Below are 17796 nucleotides of genomic sequence, written 5' to 3' on the forward strand. Positions count from 1 at the left end.
ATGGGCTCTCGTGAGGGACTAAGTTACATGACGCCTATGAAGTGCACAGGGCAGGTCCTGCACGTGCTCCCAAAACGGGTTAGGGTCGTGGGCAAACGGGGTTTCCGCAGCCACTGGTTTGCCTTCTTGTCTTGCTCTGTGTCTAGCCGTGTAACCTCTGGCTTGTTTCTGAGCCTTAGTTTCCTTATCTGTAAAATGGGTATCATAATGTGGCCCTTAGTGTGCACTACCAGCATCATTGCCAACTTGGTGGAAGGTTAGCCCCATGTGTTCCCATCTCAGTGGACCTCTCAAGACAGCAGAGATGAGGCAGAGCTGTAGGTTTCTTGAGGCCAAGTGCAGGGGGAGGATGGAGCTCCGGCAAGGACACTGACCTGCAGGTCGTGGAGCCGGGGTGGCAGAGCCGGGCCTTCCCGGAGGTTCTAGAGCTGATGGGTATCCCGGCAGCCCTCTGGCCTGACCGGGTCCCCGTTCCCTTCCCCAACACCCCCATAGCCCGAGGAGCTGACCAACATCCTGGAGATCTGCAACGTGGTCTTCACCAGCATGTTTGCCCTGGAGATGCTGCTGAAGCTGGCCGCCTTCGGGCTCTTTGACTACCTGCGGAACCCCTACAACATCTTCGACAGCATCATTGTCATCATCAGGTGCCGACCTCCCCCCCCCAATCCCGCCCCTAGCCTGTGGGCCTAGAAACAGAACGGGGTGGGAGGGGGATTTAATGCACTGACCCCAGCCAGTAAATGAAGTACATAAGATCAAAGGAAGCTAATTACACTGAAATACAGTTATCAAAATATTTGAAAATTTGTGATATAGCAGTGTATGCACTTCTGGATTAATTCATTAAATAGCAAGATACAGCAGTGGGTCCGTGACTACGATCATTCCAAAGAAAGGATGAGGATAAGTAATATCTGGAAACACCTGTATCGGCTGTCATGTGATAGAAAAGTATCAGTGATTTCGATCGGCCACGAGGTCGCAGGAAGTGCTATTCTCTGCTGTTTGTTGTTGACGTTCATAATCAAAAGAATGTTAAATCTCAAACAGAGGTCAGTGGTATTTACGGGCCATAGACTTCTTGCGGGGGGTGGTCCGTGGAATCCAGGCTCAGAGCCCTGGCTTCAGGGTGCCACGAGGCGCAGTGACCTGTCAAACAATACCCATTGGATGAATGAGTGAAGGAAGGGAAGCTGTCCATCTCTCCGCCCACCTGGCCTCTCCTTCTTCCTTTGCCCTCGTCTCCTCCCGGCCTCCCTCTGACCCTTCCTGCCTCTCTCCCCTCCCCACCCCTGCCCGGCGGGCTGCAGCATCTGGGAGATTGTGGGGCAGGCGGACGGCGGGCTGTCGGTGCTGCGGACCTTCCGGCTGCTGCGGGTGCTGAAGCTGGTGCGCTTCATGCCCGCGCTGCGGCGGCAGCTCGTGGTGCTCATGAAGACCATGGACAACGTGGCCACCTTCTGCATGCTGCTCATGCTTTTCATCTTCATCTTCAGGTGAGTCCCGCCCACCCTGGGGCCACACCTGCGGGGCCTGCCAGGCCCATGGGCAGAAACCTGGGGGAGTGTGGCTGGTTGAGCTTCTCCAGGCAACACCCCAGGCCTGGATACGAATCCTGGCACCATCACTTAATCCCCTATGGCTCCGGGCGAGTACTGCCCCTCTGAGCCTCTGTGTTCACGTCTGTAAAATGGGACCCACACTGGCCCCTCCCATCTTAGTGGGTGGTTCTGAGAATGAAACAAGGTGGGTGGGCAGAGAGCTCTGTGTGTGTGAGTCCCCTGAGCCTCCTCTGCCTCTCCCCCAGCATCCTTGGAATGCATATCTTTGGCTGCAAGTTCAGCCTCCGCACGGACACGGGAGACACCGTCCCCGACCGGAAGAACTTCGACTCCCTGCTCTGGGCCATTGTCACGGTGTTCCAGGTGAGCCCCAGCATGCGTCCATGGGTGTCTGGGGAAGGGAGTTCTCCCAGGATCACCTTTTGGAGGTGCCCCCAGCCTCAGAGAATCCAGGGGAGAGCAGTGGCCTGACAAGGAGGCCCCTCAACCCCGGCCTCCGGTGGCCAGGCTGGCGCAGCGCTGGCTCTGGGAGCTGGACTGACTGCCCGCTGCCCGTCCCCGCCCCCTCGCTCCTGCCCTGAGACTGTGGGGTTAGGATTCTTCCCCGAGGCTGTTTCCTCATGTGTACTGTGGCCATGGTTGAGTGGGTGTGTACACACAGGTGCGGTGGGGGCAGAAGGAACAAGGGGAGAAGGCAGTGTGGGCTTGTGCCCTGGGTGGTGGGATACGGTGCTGAGAGGGTGGGGCTGGGGAGCAGCCAGGAGGGAGCACCGGTCCGTGGGGCGCACGTGTCAGGGCAGGAGTGTGTGACGTAGGCCTCGAGGGTGTGGGCGGGCCGGGCAGCAGGAAGAGGTGTGCGTGTGCGTGTGTGTGCGTGCGCGCACACACACACATGCACGTGCACGATTCTGCGGCTCTGCCCCCAGCTAGGGCCGTGGTTTTCGAGGACCCTGGGTGTGCCCGAGCGTGTGTGAGCGGATGCTGTAGGTGCTCACGGGCTGCGACGTGCCTGCACCTAGGACACCCAGTGGGCTGGGGGGCCTGAGCTGTCCTCCCCCTTCCCCGCACAGATCCTTACCCAGGAGGACTGGAACGTCGTCCTCTACAATGGCATGGCCTCCACCTCCCCCTGGGCCTCCCTCTACTTCGTTGCCCTCATGACCTTCGGCAACTATGTGCTCTTCAACCTGCTGGTGGCCATCCTGGTGGAGGGCTTCCAGGCGGAGGTGACTGTGGCCCTGGTGGAGGAAGCACCCCTTTGGGGCCTGCACGAGACTGGGCGGGGGGTGGTCTGGATGGAGGAGGACTGCGATTCAAACATCTAGCAGGCAACAGGTCTCCAGAGGAGGGGGTTGCCAGTGAGGTGATGAGCTTCCCATCACAGGAGGCATGCAAGTGGGGGGAGATCTGCATCTAGGATCCCTGCCTCTCCCCCAGGGGTGTAGGCCTAGGCTTCTCCATCTCTGAGATCCTAAAGTCCCCAAGATCTGGGATTCTGGATCCTGCCTCCTTCATTTTCTGAGGCTTTGGGGACACTTACAATCAGGCAGATGTGGGTTTGTGGCCTAGGTCCTCGTTAGCTTCTCGCTTCCATTTTCTGAGCCTCAGTTTCCCCATCTGTAAAATGTGGGGGGGGGTGAAAACACCCATTGAAAAATTCAGGAGGGAGGGAAGGGCTAAGCTGACTTTTGTTCCAATGTGAGGGACGGTCTCCCAGGGCGACGCCAATCGCTCCTACTCGGACGAGGACCAGAGCTCATCCAACATGGAGGAGTTTGACAAGCTCCAGGAGGGCCTGGACAGTGGCGGAGGTAAACGGACCTCCACTCGTCACCTAGGAGGCCAGGACTCTTCCCCAGATCTAGTTGGGCAGAGGGCACAGCATCTGGTTTCCCCTCAAGCCAAGGCTCGGGACTGCTAATTCTCTATGGTTTGCTGGTTACATTTATAATTGAAAGAATTGCTAAATCTCCAAAGGTCAGTGGCATTCATGGCTCTCCTGAATTCCAGCCACAGGGGTGGCTGCAGCCCACCCTCACCCCTCCATGCAGCTGGCCTGTAGCGAAGAGCCTTGGGCCTCAGGGTGCCTGGGTTTTGTTTAGCACCACTGCACAGCTTGGAAGAAACCTCCCAGCCCAGGCTGTGTCCTTCTCAGTAACCGGGCTAAGCAGGCTCTGCCTTCTTCCTGCGCTGGGCATGGGAGTGAGGTTCCTATGTTGGGTGAAGCTCGGAGCTGGCCCTGAACACAGAAGGCAAGGGATCCACTCATCCAAAAATAAAGCTGAGAGCCTTGCAAATGGGGCAGAGGGGAGGCACATGTGATGGGGTCCAAGCAGGAGGACTTCCTGGTGGAGGAGGTCTCTCCAGAAAAACTCTTCATTTCTGTTACTGTCCCTGTCTGTTTCTTTGTCTCATGGCTTCTTTTGCTCTTGTTCTGTCCTCTTGTCTGCTCCTCCCTCTGTCTCTATCTGAACCCTCCAGATCCCAAGCTCTGCCCAATCCCCATGACCCCCAATGGGCACCTGGACCCCAATCTCCCACTGGGTGGACATCTGGGCCCCACTGGGGCTGCAGCATCCGCCCCCCGCCTCTCACTGCAGCCAGACCCCGTGCTAATGGCCTTGGGCTCCCGCAAGAGCAGTGTCATGTCACTGGGGAGGGTGAGCTACGACCAGCGCTCCCTGGTGAGTCCTCGTGGGGTGCTCTGGTTGGCTACTCCCTGCTGGGTGTGTGCTGAGGGACCCTGAGAAGTGTCTGCCAGTCCAGCCTCAGACTGGTACCTAGGCTTAGGGCACCAGACTGCCCAGCCAGAAACAGGCAGGGACCATGTCTGTTGCTTTCCTGGGTGCCCAGGGACAGAGCAGGACCTGGCAACAAGGAATGAGTGAGTGAATGAACGAATAGTGCCTGTGGGTCTGGTGTAGAGAGGTGGGTTTTTGTTTTAGCAGCAATGTGTAGGGTTAAGAGCCGGGCCTTGGGGTTGGGCAGACCTGAGCTTGTATCTGGCCTCTGCCACTGCCAAACTTTGTAACCATGACCAAGTTACAGCCCTTCTTGAGCCTCAGTTTCCCTTCCTATAAAATGGGAAGATGCCCTGACTTACTGTACTGTTATCAAGGGAAGGGAGGTGGCAGGAGGGACATAGCCACACAGGGGAGGTGCCCATGTGTCTGTAGATGTGGATGGAGTGAGAGGCAGAGCAAGGAGAGGACCTCTGGGGTCTAGCCCCTTCTGTCCCCCACTGGCCAGGTGGGCAGCCCTCTTTGGGCCTCAGCAGGTGTGCAGGCTCCCTTCAGTCACAACCGTGGGTGTGTGTGGTGGCGCTGACCGGAGCCCCGGGCTTCCTCCCAGTCCAGCTCTCGGAGCTCCTATCACGGGCCGTGGGGCCGCAGTGGGGCCTGGGCCAGCCGTCGCTCCAGCTGGAACAGCCTCAAGCACAAGCCCCCATCGGCGGAGCACGAGTCCCTGCTCTCAGCGGCAGAGCGCAGCGGCGGTGCCCGGGCCTGCGAAGGTGCCCGGGAGGAGGGGCCGCTGCGGGCCGCGCCCCCGCACGCCCTGCACGCCCCGCACACCCCGCACGCCCACCAAGCGCAGCATGGTCCCCACCTGGCGCACCGTCACTGCCACCACCGCCGGACGCTGTCCCTCGACACCAGAGATTCGGTGGACCTGGCCGAGCTGGTGCCCGCCGTGGGCACCCACCCACGGACTGCCTGGAGGGCGGCAGGCCCGGTCCCCGGGCACGAGGACTGCAATGGCAGGATGCCCAGCATCGCCAAGGACGTCTTCACCAAGATGGACGACCGCCGGGATCCCGGGGAGGACGAAGAGGAGATGGACTACGTGAGTGCGCGAGGCTCTGGGGGCCACGGAGGGTACCACGAGGAGGTCAGCTGGGACGCAACGGGGAGTGGTCGAGAGGTGGCGCTGGAGTGGGAGGGACCGACAGGGGTCCCGCCTAAGGGGGACCCTGGCCATGGGGAGAGGGCTTCAGGTGGGTGAAGAGGGGGCGGGGCCGGAACACCTCTGAGCTGGGCCCGCCCCTGGGAGAGAAGCCCTCCCTGACCGCCCTGGGTGGGGTGAGGGTTCTGGTCTTGCTGGGAGAGTTCGGAGGTCATCCAGCGGCCCCACTTTGCTGGATGGGCAGGGTGGGTGGATATGAGCGGCTCTGGGCAGCGCTGACCCGCCAGCACCCCGTCCTCCCCTTGCCAGACTCTGTGCTTCCGCGTCCGCAAGATGATTGATGTCTACAAGCCTGACTGGTGCGAAGTCCGCGAGGACTGGTCTGTCTACCTCTTCTCCCCCGAGAACAGGTGGGCAGGGCCAGGCTCAGGGTGGCGTTAGAGTAGGGGGTTGACAGGTTTGGGAGGGAGAGATTTCTGGCAAGCCAAGCAGGGCCATTGGCAGGGCGCGGTGGGGAGGTAGGGGGCGGGCCTTCCGGCCCTGTAGTGGGGGGTCTGCTGGGGAGGAAGGGGTTCGTGTGGGGGCTTTCCTGGGCATCTCCTCTAGTCTAGGCCATCCTGTGCTGGGCACCAGGTTGGATAAATCTTCCGGTAACCTGGGGTGCTTCCATCTGGAGGGGGGCATCCGAAGGCTTCCTGGGGGAGGAGGCCTTTGTGCTGGGCTTTGGAGGCAGACAGCGTTCTGTAGATGAAGAAGGGGTGGTAAGGAGGGGGAGGCTGGTCCAGGTGGAGGCAGCAGCCCGAGGGAAGGCCTGGGGGCAGAAGCTGAGGCTATCAGACAATGTGTCCATGCAGCCGGAGGACAAGGCTTAGAGATTCGGGCCAGTGTTTGGAAAGCTTTGCCAGGGCTAGGCGGGTGCCAGGAACTTGCAGTGTGGTCAGCAGAGGTGGCTTCAGGTGGGCATCCTGAGCAGAGACCTAAAGCCGCCCCCTGTTGTGTGGCCAGAGAAAAGAAGGGTCAGCTTCCTCCAGGCCACCCTGGTTCTCATGTGTTCCTGGGGCCTTCCTCCTGGCCAGGGTAAGGGGCAAACTGACACTCACGTGGCCCCCTGCCCACCCTGCCCAGGTTCCGCGTCCTGTGTCAGACCATCATCGCCCACAAGCTCTTCGACTATGTCGTCCTGGCCTTCATCTTCCTCAACTGCATCACCATCGCCCTGGAGCGGCCCCAGATTGAGGCCGGCAGCACCGTGAGTGGCTGGGGCTTTCGGGCGGTGGAAGGAGCGCGGCAGAGGGACAGGTCCCCAGGGCCTGCTGAGGGACAGCATGCTGGGCTGGGAGGGTTGGAGAGCCCAGCGATGCTCTCCATGGAGAGCCATGGAGGGGGATGCCATGGAGGGGGATGCCATGGAGGGGGATGTGGCCGGGAGCTTGCCTCTGGAGAGGGGCCGCCTCCTTGGACTGTGAAGCGGCGGCGTCTCCTGGGTGCCCCTCGGCTGAAGGCAGACCAATCCCGGGAGACCCTGGATCCATGGCATCTCCTGGTTCTTTCAGGAACGCATCTTCCTCACTGTGTCCAACTACATCTTCACAGCCATCTTTGTGGGCGAGATGACACTGAAGGTACCTGGCTTCACCTGGGACCTCTCCTCCCCCTGGCCCAGCCCCGCTCCGCTTGTCACTCACCTGCCCCTCAACAGCATTCCACAGGTGGCCTTGGAGGCTCACCCCGACTTGGTCCCAGCCACTGGGTTGGGCTCCTAGGACTGGGGAAGGCGGGATGCGGTCAGCTTCGTGCCCGCTGCCCAGGAGCTCACAGCCCATTTCCAGTGTCGTGGAGGTACCTGCTGGAGGTGCAGGGCACAGCGGTAGGGTTCTGTCTAGGATGCTTCCCAGAGCACATGGCTTCAAGTTGGGTTAACCAGATGTGCAGGGAGAAGGGAATGGGGTGCTTCAGGGAGTGGCTCCCTGGGTAGAGGGAGACCTACAGCCCGCCTTCAGAGGGGGCGGCAGGGCACGTGTCTGCTCCAGCCCACTGCTCCCGGCTCTCCCATGCCTACCTGGCTCTGCCCCTCGCCCGTCTGATCTCGCTCCACCCTCCCGAGGAGTCTGACTGACCCCGCCCCTCGCCCCTCCCCCAGGTGGTCTCGCTGGGCCTGTACTTCGGTGAGCAGGCGTACCTGCGCAGCAGCTGGAATGTGCTGGATGGCTTCCTTGTCTTCGTGTCAATCATCGACATTGTGGTGTCCCTGGCCTCGGCCGGGGGAGCCAAGATCCTGGGGGTCCTCCGGGTCCTGAGGCTGCTGCGCACCCTGCGACCCCTGCGGTGAGGACCCTCGCACCCGAGGATGGGGGCACCCTGCACTGTCCAGGGAGGCCCCCAGGGTCTAGGTGAACCCCTCAGTCTGGCCACCCACACCCACTCAGTCCTCCATAGCCTGTGCCCAGCACCAGCTGAGCAGGGCCAGGGTCACACCTGTGGGCCCCGCTCCTGGGGAAGGAGCCTGGAGCAGGTGCTGGAAGGCGGGGGCTGAATGTGGCCCCCAGGGCTGCTACCCACTCCCTGTGAGTCCTTCGTGGCTCACTGCCATCTCTGGGCGTTAATATCTAGAGGAGGGTGTGGTGTGGATCCCAAGGGGTTGGGGTGAAAGCACAGTGCCTTGCTGTTCATATAGATCTGGAGCCTGGGAGCCTCTGCTCTGGTGACTCTGGGCCTAGCAGGGGCTGTCTTCAGGCCTGGCTGACGGCTAACGGTACCCTTGACCCCTTCTTGCCTGCAGTGTCATCAGCCGGGCGCCTGGCCTGAAGCTGGTGGTGGAGACGCTCATCTCTTCCCTCAAGCCCATCGGCAACATCGTCCTCATCTGCTGTGCCTTCTTCATCATCTTCGGCATCCTGGGGGTGCAGGTGAGGGGCACCCAGGCGGGGCAGGGCATGGGGTGGGCTCTGCAGTCGGGGAAGAGGCTCCACACTCCTGCCCAGCTCTCCAGACCTTGTGCCAGGTGGCCCTAGTGGAGCAGCCATGGTCCCTGCCAGCAGTTAGCTCCCATTCCAGGGAGGGAGACAGACACGGCCCAGATGGCTGACTGCAAGGCAGGCTGGGTAAATGGCAGCCCAGGGGTGGGCTGGGGACAGTGGGGAAAACGCCTGAAGGAGGTGGCCTTGGCACTGGGCCTTGAAAGACAGGAGGTTTGGGCAGGTCACGGCGGGGGGAAGGTGTGTCAGGGGCAGATGGGCAACGTGTGGGGAGGCGGGACCAAGCAGGGCACGTGTGGAGAGAGAGCCCCGGGGCTACGGCTGGCATGGAGAGATGAGCCGGGCCGAGTGGGGAGAGACCTGGAATGGCAGCTAAGGAGCTGGGGCTTGGCTCCTCTGGGGTAGGGGTCATGGAGGGTCTCTGACCCAGGCAGGGCCTTGAGCTGACTCAGATTTGGGGTTGGGGCCTAGCCCGGGTGTAGAATGAGGCCTCGGGGGGGACAGCGAGTAGTGGGGCAGATAACAGAGTGTGTGCTGGGGGGTGGCAGAGTGACCTGGGCCTTCTGCGGTCTGAGCTGCTGCTGAGACCCTATCTCTTGAGGGTCTGAACCCTGTGCTGAGGCCCCCAGGCTCCCCACCTGGTCCTGTGTCTGGGGCTGTAGGTTTGGAGGAACCCCGTGCACAGGTGTCCTTTGGGGTTGCTGAGAGATTCACAGCGTGGCTTCCTGGGCAGAACGGGCTTGGTGTGGACCCTGTGTGGACAGTGGCCTTGTCCCTTCCAGGCAGTTGACATGGAGAGGGCTTGGGTCCCTAGAGAGCGTCCCTTTACGTCGCTCTGTCTCTCGGGGGTGTACAGGCAACTTCCTCGCATGGAGTCACTGCCCGAATCCCCAGTGTGGGTACTGGTGTCTGATCTCTGGGGTCTGTGGAAGAGTAAGAATCAGACAGACCAGGGTGTGAAGCTTGGCTCTGCCCCTTCTTAAACCTCAAATGACTTTGGGAAAATCTCCTGACACCACCGGGCCTCAGTTTCCTCACTCGTTAGATGGGATGCGAGCAGCCCCGCTTCCTGCTGGGGGACTTGGAGAGACGGTGGGATGGAGTGGTTGGCTCAGGCCGTACAAGGAGGAAGTGACCCCGAGGGGCGGGGCCCTCTTCTGATTTGCACTCCCCCCCCACCCCCTGGGAGCACTGGCAAGATGGTCACTAACCCTGTGACCCGTGTCCCTGCCCCCAGCTCTTCAAGGGCAAGTTCTACCACTGTCTGGGCATAGACACCCGCAACATCACCAACCGCTCCGACTGCGTGGCCGCCAACTACCGCTGGGTCCACCACAAGTACAACTTCGACAATCTGGGCCAGGTGAGTGCCTCCTTCTGCTCTTGACCGGACCCATCCCCGGTGGCTGGGGTGACAGCTCTTTGGTGCCGACAGCCCTGGGATTACAGACCAGGCTCCAGTCCCCCCCCTGCCAGGGCTTCTGCTTTGCGAGCCTTGATTTCCTTTTCTGCAGAATGGGTAGGGGTAGAACTCACTTGGCAGGTAGCGTGAGGCTGAGGGACCGTGAATACAGAGTGTCCAGCAGGTGCCTGGCATTTAGGAAGTGCTTTAGTGGACATTGGTTCCTGGCCCCCACCCCCTGCCGGGGGGGGGTGCCCAGACAGGCATTTTTGGAGTCAGCCAGACCAGGTGTGAATCCTGGCTCTGCCACTTACTGTAGGTGTGGCCTCTCTGAGCCTCAGTTTCCCTGTTGGTAAAATGGGAATGTTACAGGCCACCATACAGGCTGTGGCAGAGACTAAAGTGTATCAAGCTTCTGGCCCAGGGTGGGTTTCTTCTCCCATCACCCATCTCCTCTGGTCCCTGCTCCAGCTGGCAGGCAGGCCCCTGCCCAGTTCCTGCTTTGCCCTTGGTCCCCTCTCCTGGGGGCCTTCCAGGCTCGGCCATCTGAGTCGTGTCCCAGATGAGAGCCCCCCGCTGGCTGCCTCCAAAGAGCTCCCCCCACCCCCAAACTGCTCCTGTTTCTTGAGGGCCCACCTAGGTGACTGGGTATGACCAGCCTGGGAGTGCCTTCCCCAGTCACACAGGAAGGGAGCAAGGATCCAACTCTGGGTGGCCCAGGGCCCGGGCCTCTCTGCTGAGGACCGTCCAACTGTATCCACGGAAGCGCTTATCCCCAGGGATTCCACTCCCCGGGGCCCCTGGGAAAGGAGCTGTGGGGCCTCAGAGGGGCAGTGAGTGGCCGGGAAACGGAGTCAGGAACTGGGTCCCAGTGACCCCACCCCTCCAGATTCTCCAGAAGTAGTACATTTTCAAGTTCTTAACAACTCAGTGGTTGGTAAGACAATGTTTTATTTTTTTAATTTAAAAGATTTTTATTTTGTTCTAAGTGTTAATTATTCATTTGGCCTCCCCACACAGTATGTGGGATCTTAGTTCCCCGACCAAGGATTGAACACGCGCCCCCTGAATTGGAAACGCGGAGTCTTAACCACTGGACTGCCAGGGAAGTCCCGAGACAATGTTTTAAAAGAGATGTTCCAGGAGCTGAGGGAAAGCCACTGGGGGCCCTTTATGATCGTGCTCCTGACTCCCTGACCTCAGCGCCAGGCCCAGGCCGGGCCGCTACGGAGCATCCCCAGCTCTTTCCCGTTCTGGGCATGCTTGATGCCAGGCTGATGCCTGGGGACCCCTGAGTAGGGTGTTCTCAGCCTGCAGAGCCACGTGGGAGGTTATGGCATGGCCCGAAACCTTGGATCCCTTGTGGGGCCATTTATCAGCTGTGTGTCCTCAGGCCAGTATTGACCCTCTCTGTGCTTCAGTGCCCTCATCTGTAAATTGGGATCAGTGACAGCTGGTCTGTGATTCCAAGGTCCCAGGCCGTCTGTACTTCAGGCCTCTGTGATCCAGGGGCTCACGGGGACATTTGCCCCTTGGTGTGTGAGGGCTCCGTGTACCTCCCTGGCAGGGAGGGCTCCCTCTTTGTTCCCTGCCCTGCCCTCCTCCTGGGCCTGAGCCCTTTCCGGGCAGCCCTCAGCACCATTCCCGCCTGGAAGGGAAGAGGATGGGTCTGTGCCCTGGGTGGGCCGGAAGGAGGGGCCAGTTCAGGGCAGGAGACCTATCCTGAGGATGCTTCGGCCTGCCGTCTGTGTAGGAGCCTTGGCTGGCTGTCTCCTGGGCATCACCTCTGTTTCTAAAATCTGTTAGTTGGAGCAATTATTGCCATTTACAGGCGAAGAAGCCGGGGCCCAGAGACATTAAGTCACACAGCCAGTGAGTGGCCGAGCTTGGGCTGGTCCTGATTTCTCTCACGAGCTCCTGTTTTCAGGTGCCAGAGGCAAGCTTGGCGTGATGGTGGCAGGGTCCCACATGTTTGTCAGGAACCTTCCAGTTTAAAGTCTCCGCTGACCCTCCCAGCCAGCATGGCAGGCAGTCACTGAAGTGTTAGCGCCGTTCCGTGGGTGAGAGGAAAAGGCCTCGTGAATTTTCCTGTGCAGTTAATTTCAGAGCTGAGACTGGAGCCCAGGACTCCCGGCCCAGTCTCACTCTCTTGCAGTGCCTGCAGGGCTTATGGCAGGCCCGCAGGGCACCCTCAGAGAAGGTTTGTTGGTTGAGGACACAGCTCTGCCCTGGACTTGGGGAAGGTCTTGTCCCTCTGCCTCCCAGAGCTGTGGAGGGGGCAGACGCAGCCCGAACTGCCTGCGCCCATTGCCCCTGTACCCTTTCCTCCCGGGTTCCAGGCCCTGATGTCCCTCTTTGTGCTGGCCTCCAAGGACGGCTGGGTGAACATCATGTACAATGGACTGGACGCTGTTGCTGTGGACCAGCAGGTGGGCGTGGCTGGGCCAGGTCCGGCCCGGGCAGTCGGGGAGGGACACGGTGTCTTTGGGGCCCCGGGATCTGAAGCTGGGGTTTCCCACTGTCAGCCACAGCCCGCCCCTCCTCGTCCTGGCCTGCACCCTGCCCCACGAGGGCCGCTCCCTGGCTGGTGTAAGTCACTGCTCTGTCTGCCTTGCTCTGTGCAGGGCGAGCGCTGCGAGCTGGCCCCGCCAGGAGGGCTGCAGAGCCCGTGTGTGGAGAACTGAGGGTGTGGGAGGAGGCAGCTGGCGCGGGGAAGCAGGGTGGGAAGGTCAGGAAGACCTGTGCACGCCTCCGGGGGTGGAGCGTAGCTGAGCGCAGTGGGTGTCAGTGAAGGGGTTAGAGCGAGGTGAGCTTGCGGGAGCTTCGCGGGGCTGCTGGGTGAGGATGGATTTAGGAGTGGGAGGTGGAAGGGGTCAGGGAGGAGGCTGGGCCCGAGAGGAGGCCTGAGCCCTCGCTCCCAAGATCCCCCTGAGAGTGGGGATCCCCTCTGGGGCTAGGCTGGGACTTTAGGCAAGACACGCGGCTGACCAGGGTTGGCAGTGTCATGGCTGTGGGGGCCACGGGAGAAGGAGCAGGGAGATTGTCTTGGTCACGACAGGGCCCATTCAGTGAAGGAATCGGGGCTGGGGGCAGCGCCTAGGCCTGTAAGCAGGCTCGGGCTCTTGGCCTCTCGGGCCTCACCCCGTAGACTCTAGAGCTGGAGGTAGAGGTGGGACTTGGGGATGTGGGGGGAATAGAGCACGTGGAGACATCCTCCTCCACTTTTTAGTCTGTACCCTCCTGCCTGCCACCCCTACCAACACACACACACACGCACACACACACACACACGCGCGCGCGCGCGCACACACACACAGACTCCATCAGGGTTGCGCTCTCTCCTCTGCTGGCTGCTTTGCTTCCTGCCTTGTTTCTAGATGGATGAATAAATGGGTGAATGGTTGGATAAATGGACGGATGGTGAGTGGATGGATGGGTAGATGGAGGAATGAGTGTATGGATGGAGAGGTGGGTGGGTGGGTAAATGGACGGATGATGAGTGGACGGATGAATAAGTGGATGGGGGACGGATGGATGGTGGGTGAGAGGAAGAAGACAGATGGCGGGGAAGGGGAGGGCTCTCTTTGCTGAGCACCATACTTGTGCCAAGCAGGGTGGGCACTTCCTACCTCTGCCTCCTTCAAATCTCCCAGCTGCCCAGGAGGCTGCGGCCGGTGCCCCCACCGCACGGAGGCTCGGCGAGGTGGGGCGCGCCCTGCACGGTGGGCCCCCCGCGGCCCGAGCAGCCTCCCTCAGCCCCATCTGGTCCCCGCAGCCGGTGCCCAACCACAACCCCTGGATGCTGCTCTACTTCATCTCCTTCCTGCTCATCGTCAGCTTCTTCGTGCTCAACATGTTCGTGGGCGTCGTGGTGGAGAACTTCCACAAGTGCCGGCAGCACCAGGAGGCCGAGGAGGCGCGGCGGCGCGAGGAGAAGCGGCTGCGGCGCCTGGAGAAGAAACGCCGGAGTGAGTGGGTGACGCGGGGGGCGGGGCTCAGGGGCCAAGGCCAGGGCGTGACCCCGGCCACTGGGCCTTTGCAGCCAGAAGGGAACAGAGAATATGGCCCCCAGGCCCCTGGCCTTGCCCTTCCCCCAGCATCCACCTGTCCAGGTGACCTGACTCCTCTCGGTGTCCGCCCAGAGTCTGATGGTGACCCCACTGCCCACCTGCACGAGACCCTGGCAGCTCAGTCCAGGAAGAGGGCAAGGGCAGAGCCTTGATGCCCCGCCCCCAGCAGACCGGACCCCCCACGTGGGCACGATGGGGAGAATCAGCGCCCTCTCTGCCACCTTCCCTCACGTCCTACCCCTTTCCCTCAAGGCGCCCTGGCTTGGGGGAAGAGACCTAACTCTGATTCCCAGGGCCTGGGGCAGACTGGCACCTCTCCCCCTGGCTTCCTCCTGCCCCTCCACCTCGCGCTCCGTGTGCTCTGCCTCCACCGTGGCCCCAACCCTCTGTGGTCTGTGCCGCTCTCCCCCTGCCGCCCCACACCCCCTGCAGAGGCCCAGCGGCTGCCCTACTATGCCACCTACTGTCCCACACGGCTGCTCATCCACTCCATGTGCACCAGCCACTACCTGGACATCTTCATCACCTGCATCATCTGCCTCAACGTGGTCACCATGTCCCTGGAGCACTACAACCAGCCCACGGTGAGCCCGGCCTCTGGCCCAAGGCCACGTGGTGGGGCTGGGTCCTCAGCAAGGCCCCACCCCAGGGGCTGAACCGTCCCCACCGGGGGTCCTGTGCTCAGGAGGCGCAGGGCCTGGTAGGACAGAGGAGTGGGAGGGAGAGGTCACTCGATCCTGGTGAGCGGGGCGGGGCGGGGGGGAGGGCAGGAGGGATGGCATTTGGACCCAGGCTTGAACATGGGTGACGGTAGCTGTGGTATGTTCAGTGTGACTCTGCAGGGCACGCTGCAGATATTAACTCTCTAATCCTCACAGCAATCCTAAGGTGTGCCTGGGGGAGGCTTTTGTAGATGAGGAAACCGAGGCTCAGAGAGATAAAATGTGCTCAAGTTACTCAGCCAGTGAGCGGTGGAGGCAGGACTGGAGCTTTGCTTTGCATTCAGGGCCTGCCAGCTGGCTCCACCACTACGGGGCATGTGGAGCCTGGGGGAGGGGCAGGACCGCTGGGGGCAAACACTGCGGTAGGAGAGGTGACCAGTTCCCAGCTAGTTGCAGGCGGTATGCGTGAGGGACACGTGAGGGGTACGTAGGGGCAAGTCTTCTTAAAGACTTACTGGAGTGGGGGAAGGAGGGGAGAGCAGAGCCTTCAGATGAAGAATTAGTATCTTATTTTAAATGGTAGGAGAGGAATATTATAAGTGCAGGGAAAAGGAAGGCAACCACTGGTGGAATGGAACAGTAATTGTAGAACTTCTAAATTAACATGAAGAAATAGAATAGTAATAGTTCACATTTACCAAGTATTTATTCTGTCCGGTGTTGGGCTATTACCTCATTTAATTTTTATAGCAACTTTCTGAGGGGGGTGCTATTATCATCCCCAATTCATAGATCAGAAAACTAAGTCCCAGAGAGGTCAAGTGACTTGCTAAGGTTACACAGTGAATAAGGAGTAAGTGCTGAGTCTGGATTCAAATCTAGGCAGTCTGGTTCTTAACCACAACCCTTAACCATTACCCCATACTGCCTCCATAGAGTGGCAATTGGACCAAGCCAGCAGAAATAAGGAAAAGAAAACAGCAATGTAAAGTAAATCGTACACATTAAGTAAGGTGGAAAGCATGAAAGTAGATATGTAAATCATTGCATTAAATGTGAATGGAGTAAATTTTCCCCTTAAAAGGCAGAGATTTTCTGGCTGGAATAAGGTGGGGGACAGGTCATGGGGCCTGGATCATGCTTCTCTTTGCTGCCCCTGCAGTCTCTGGAGACAGCCCTCAAGTACTGCAACTACATGTTCACCACTGTCTTTGTGCTGGAGGCTGTGCTGAAGCTGGTGGCATTTGGTCTGAGGCGCTTCTTCAAGGACCGGTGAGCAGCTGGGCTGGGGCAGCAGAGAGTGGGCTGCAGGATGGGGAAGCAGTCCTGACCTCTGGGGAAGCCTGGAGCAGCTGGAGGAGGGGAACCAATAAGTGTCTGGCCACTGATGGCCAGGGACCCCAGGTGTGTGCTGCCTACAGCCCTGATGGGTGCAGGGCATTCTGCCAAGCCCTCCTCAGCCCATCTCTTGTGGATCTTCCATACCCCACAGGCAGAGCCGGCCATATCTCATGCTAGTCCTTTTCAGAGGGAACACATTGGGCTCAGAGAGGTTGATGGACTAGCCCAAGGCCACACAGGGGGAGCATCTGGCTCAAGATTCAGACCTAGGAGTCAGAGCCCATTCCTCTTTCCCCGCAGAGGCCAGAGATGTTCATTTAGCCTGGTCAGCCTCTTGCTTGAGGGATCAGAGGCTGTGGGGGGCAGAGAAGGAGCTGGAACCATTGGGATCTGGAGGGGCTGTTAGGGATCCCCTTGGGCCACGGCAGGAGGGTGGAGAGCTGGGAAGTTCCTCCCAGCTGGGGCGTATCTAACCTCGAGTGCCCCTCACCCTGCTTCTCACTCCTGACCTCCTCTGCCCGGCCGCGAAGGTGGAACCAGCTGGACCTGGCCATCGTGCTGCTGTCGGTGATGGGCATCACGCTGGAGGAGATCGAGATCAACGCGGCGCTGCCCATCAACCCCACCATCATCCGTATCATGCGGGTCCTGCGCATCGCCCGGGGTGAGGGACCCGTGGGGGAGGGCTGCGGGGCAGCACGGGCCTCCTGCTGAGCAGGGGAACAGGAGCCAGGAGGAGCCCATACTTGACACACACTCAACCAACCGTCCCGTGGGCACACACGCACCCTTGTCCTGACAGCTCTGTACTGCACCCCGCACACCCCCTCCATATAACACCCTGGTCCTTGTGGTCCAGTCTCAGGTTCGGTTGAAAGGAACCCAGTGCAGCTGGGAAGACACTGGGTCCTCACCAGCATTTCTCCAGCACTGCCTGGGACGCGCTGTCCTTGAAATCCTCTTCCTTCTCCCAGAAGCCTCCCTTTCTCCCCAAGGCTGTCCTCACACTTCTTTCAAAAGCCTCCTGCCTCAATGCTCACCCTTCCACCTGCCCTGCATGTTGCCCCCAGATTCTGAAGTGGTGAGGGGGCAGGTGGAGAAACTCAGCAGTAATACTGGGGCCCTCTCCAGCCAGAGGGAAAGGGAGAGACCCCAGGGCCACTCACGCGTCGGTCATTGTGGCCTCACTGCCCTGTTCAGCTGAACCCACGTGCTTGTAGTACGGCATCGCAGAGCTGTCGTCCTTGATTTCACGCTCCTCCACTTGCTCACTCTCCTGCATTCACACACGAGCACATACGTGCACACGCCTGTCCCCACTGGCCCGGGCTGAGTGGGCCGGGCTGGGTGTCGCCCACAGTGCTGAAGCTGCTGAAGATGGCCACGGGGATGCGGGCCCTGCTGGACACCGTGGTGCAAGCCCTGCCCCAGGTAAGAGCTGCTCCTGTGGCCCCTCTCTGGGGCCCTGGGGCGCATGGGCCCTGACTTCCCTTCTCTCCAGAGCTGCCCGGAGCCAGGGCAGAGTCCCACCTCCAGAGAAGCAAATGTGAGCCAGGGGCTGTGAGATGGGCGGGGTCCCCTCTGCTTCTTTTTCCCTGACTCGCCAAGCGCTTGCCCACGCCTGCTGTGTACCGGACCCTGGGCTGCCGCTGAGCGCCCATGTTCTGCCCTGAGGAGTCACCAGCCTGGAGGGGAAGACAGAGGCCTCAGGGCGGTGTGGGGAGAGGCCCTCACACTGGGGAATCAGGGAAGGCGTCAGGGCACTTTGAGCTTGACCTTGTAAGGTGGCTTGGTAGGAGAGGTGGTGATGTGGATGGAGAGGTGACAGATATGACATTCTAGGAGGGGACAGCATGAAACCCTGACCTGGGTGAGAAC

General features: G+C 60.4%; 1 protein-coding gene across 1 annotated transcript in view; it reads left to right on the forward strand.

Annotated features, from left to right (window-relative positions):
- The window catches only part of CACNA1I (calcium voltage-gated channel subunit alpha1 I), a 106816-nt gene that overhangs the window by 74182 nt on the left and 14838 nt on the right, over positions 1-17796 (forward strand). Inside the window, exons 10-28 of the mRNA XM_060023965.2 lie at positions 496-647; positions 1314-1499; positions 1811-1928; positions 2636-2791; positions 3283-3376; positions 4047-4249; positions 4917-5408; positions 5778-5878; positions 6594-6717; positions 7022-7090; positions 7609-7793; positions 8248-8374; positions 9681-9806; positions 12185-12274; positions 13621-13813; positions 14348-14499; positions 15740-15849; positions 16449-16582; positions 17279-17349. Of these exons, the coding sequence (XP_059879948.1) occupies positions 496-647; positions 1314-1499; positions 1811-1928; positions 2636-2791; positions 3283-3376; positions 4047-4249; positions 4917-5408; positions 5778-5878; positions 6594-6717; positions 7022-7090; positions 7609-7793; positions 8248-8374; positions 9681-9806; positions 12185-12274; positions 13621-13813; positions 14348-14499; positions 15740-15849; positions 16449-16582; positions 17279-17349 (2883 nt within the window). The remainder of the gene's footprint in view (positions 1-495; positions 648-1313; positions 1500-1810; positions 1929-2635; positions 2792-3282; positions 3377-4046; positions 4250-4916; positions 5409-5777; positions 5879-6593; positions 6718-7021; positions 7091-7608; positions 7794-8247; positions 8375-9680; positions 9807-12184; positions 12275-13620; positions 13814-14347; positions 14500-15739; positions 15850-16448; positions 16583-17278; positions 17350-17796) is intronic.

This window comes from Delphinus delphis, chromosome 11, assembly GCF_949987515.2.
Source record: "Delphinus delphis chromosome 11, mDelDel1.2, whole genome shotgun sequence".
Classification (NCBI taxonomy): Eukaryota; Metazoa; Chordata; class Mammalia; order Artiodactyla; family Delphinidae; genus Delphinus; species Delphinus delphis.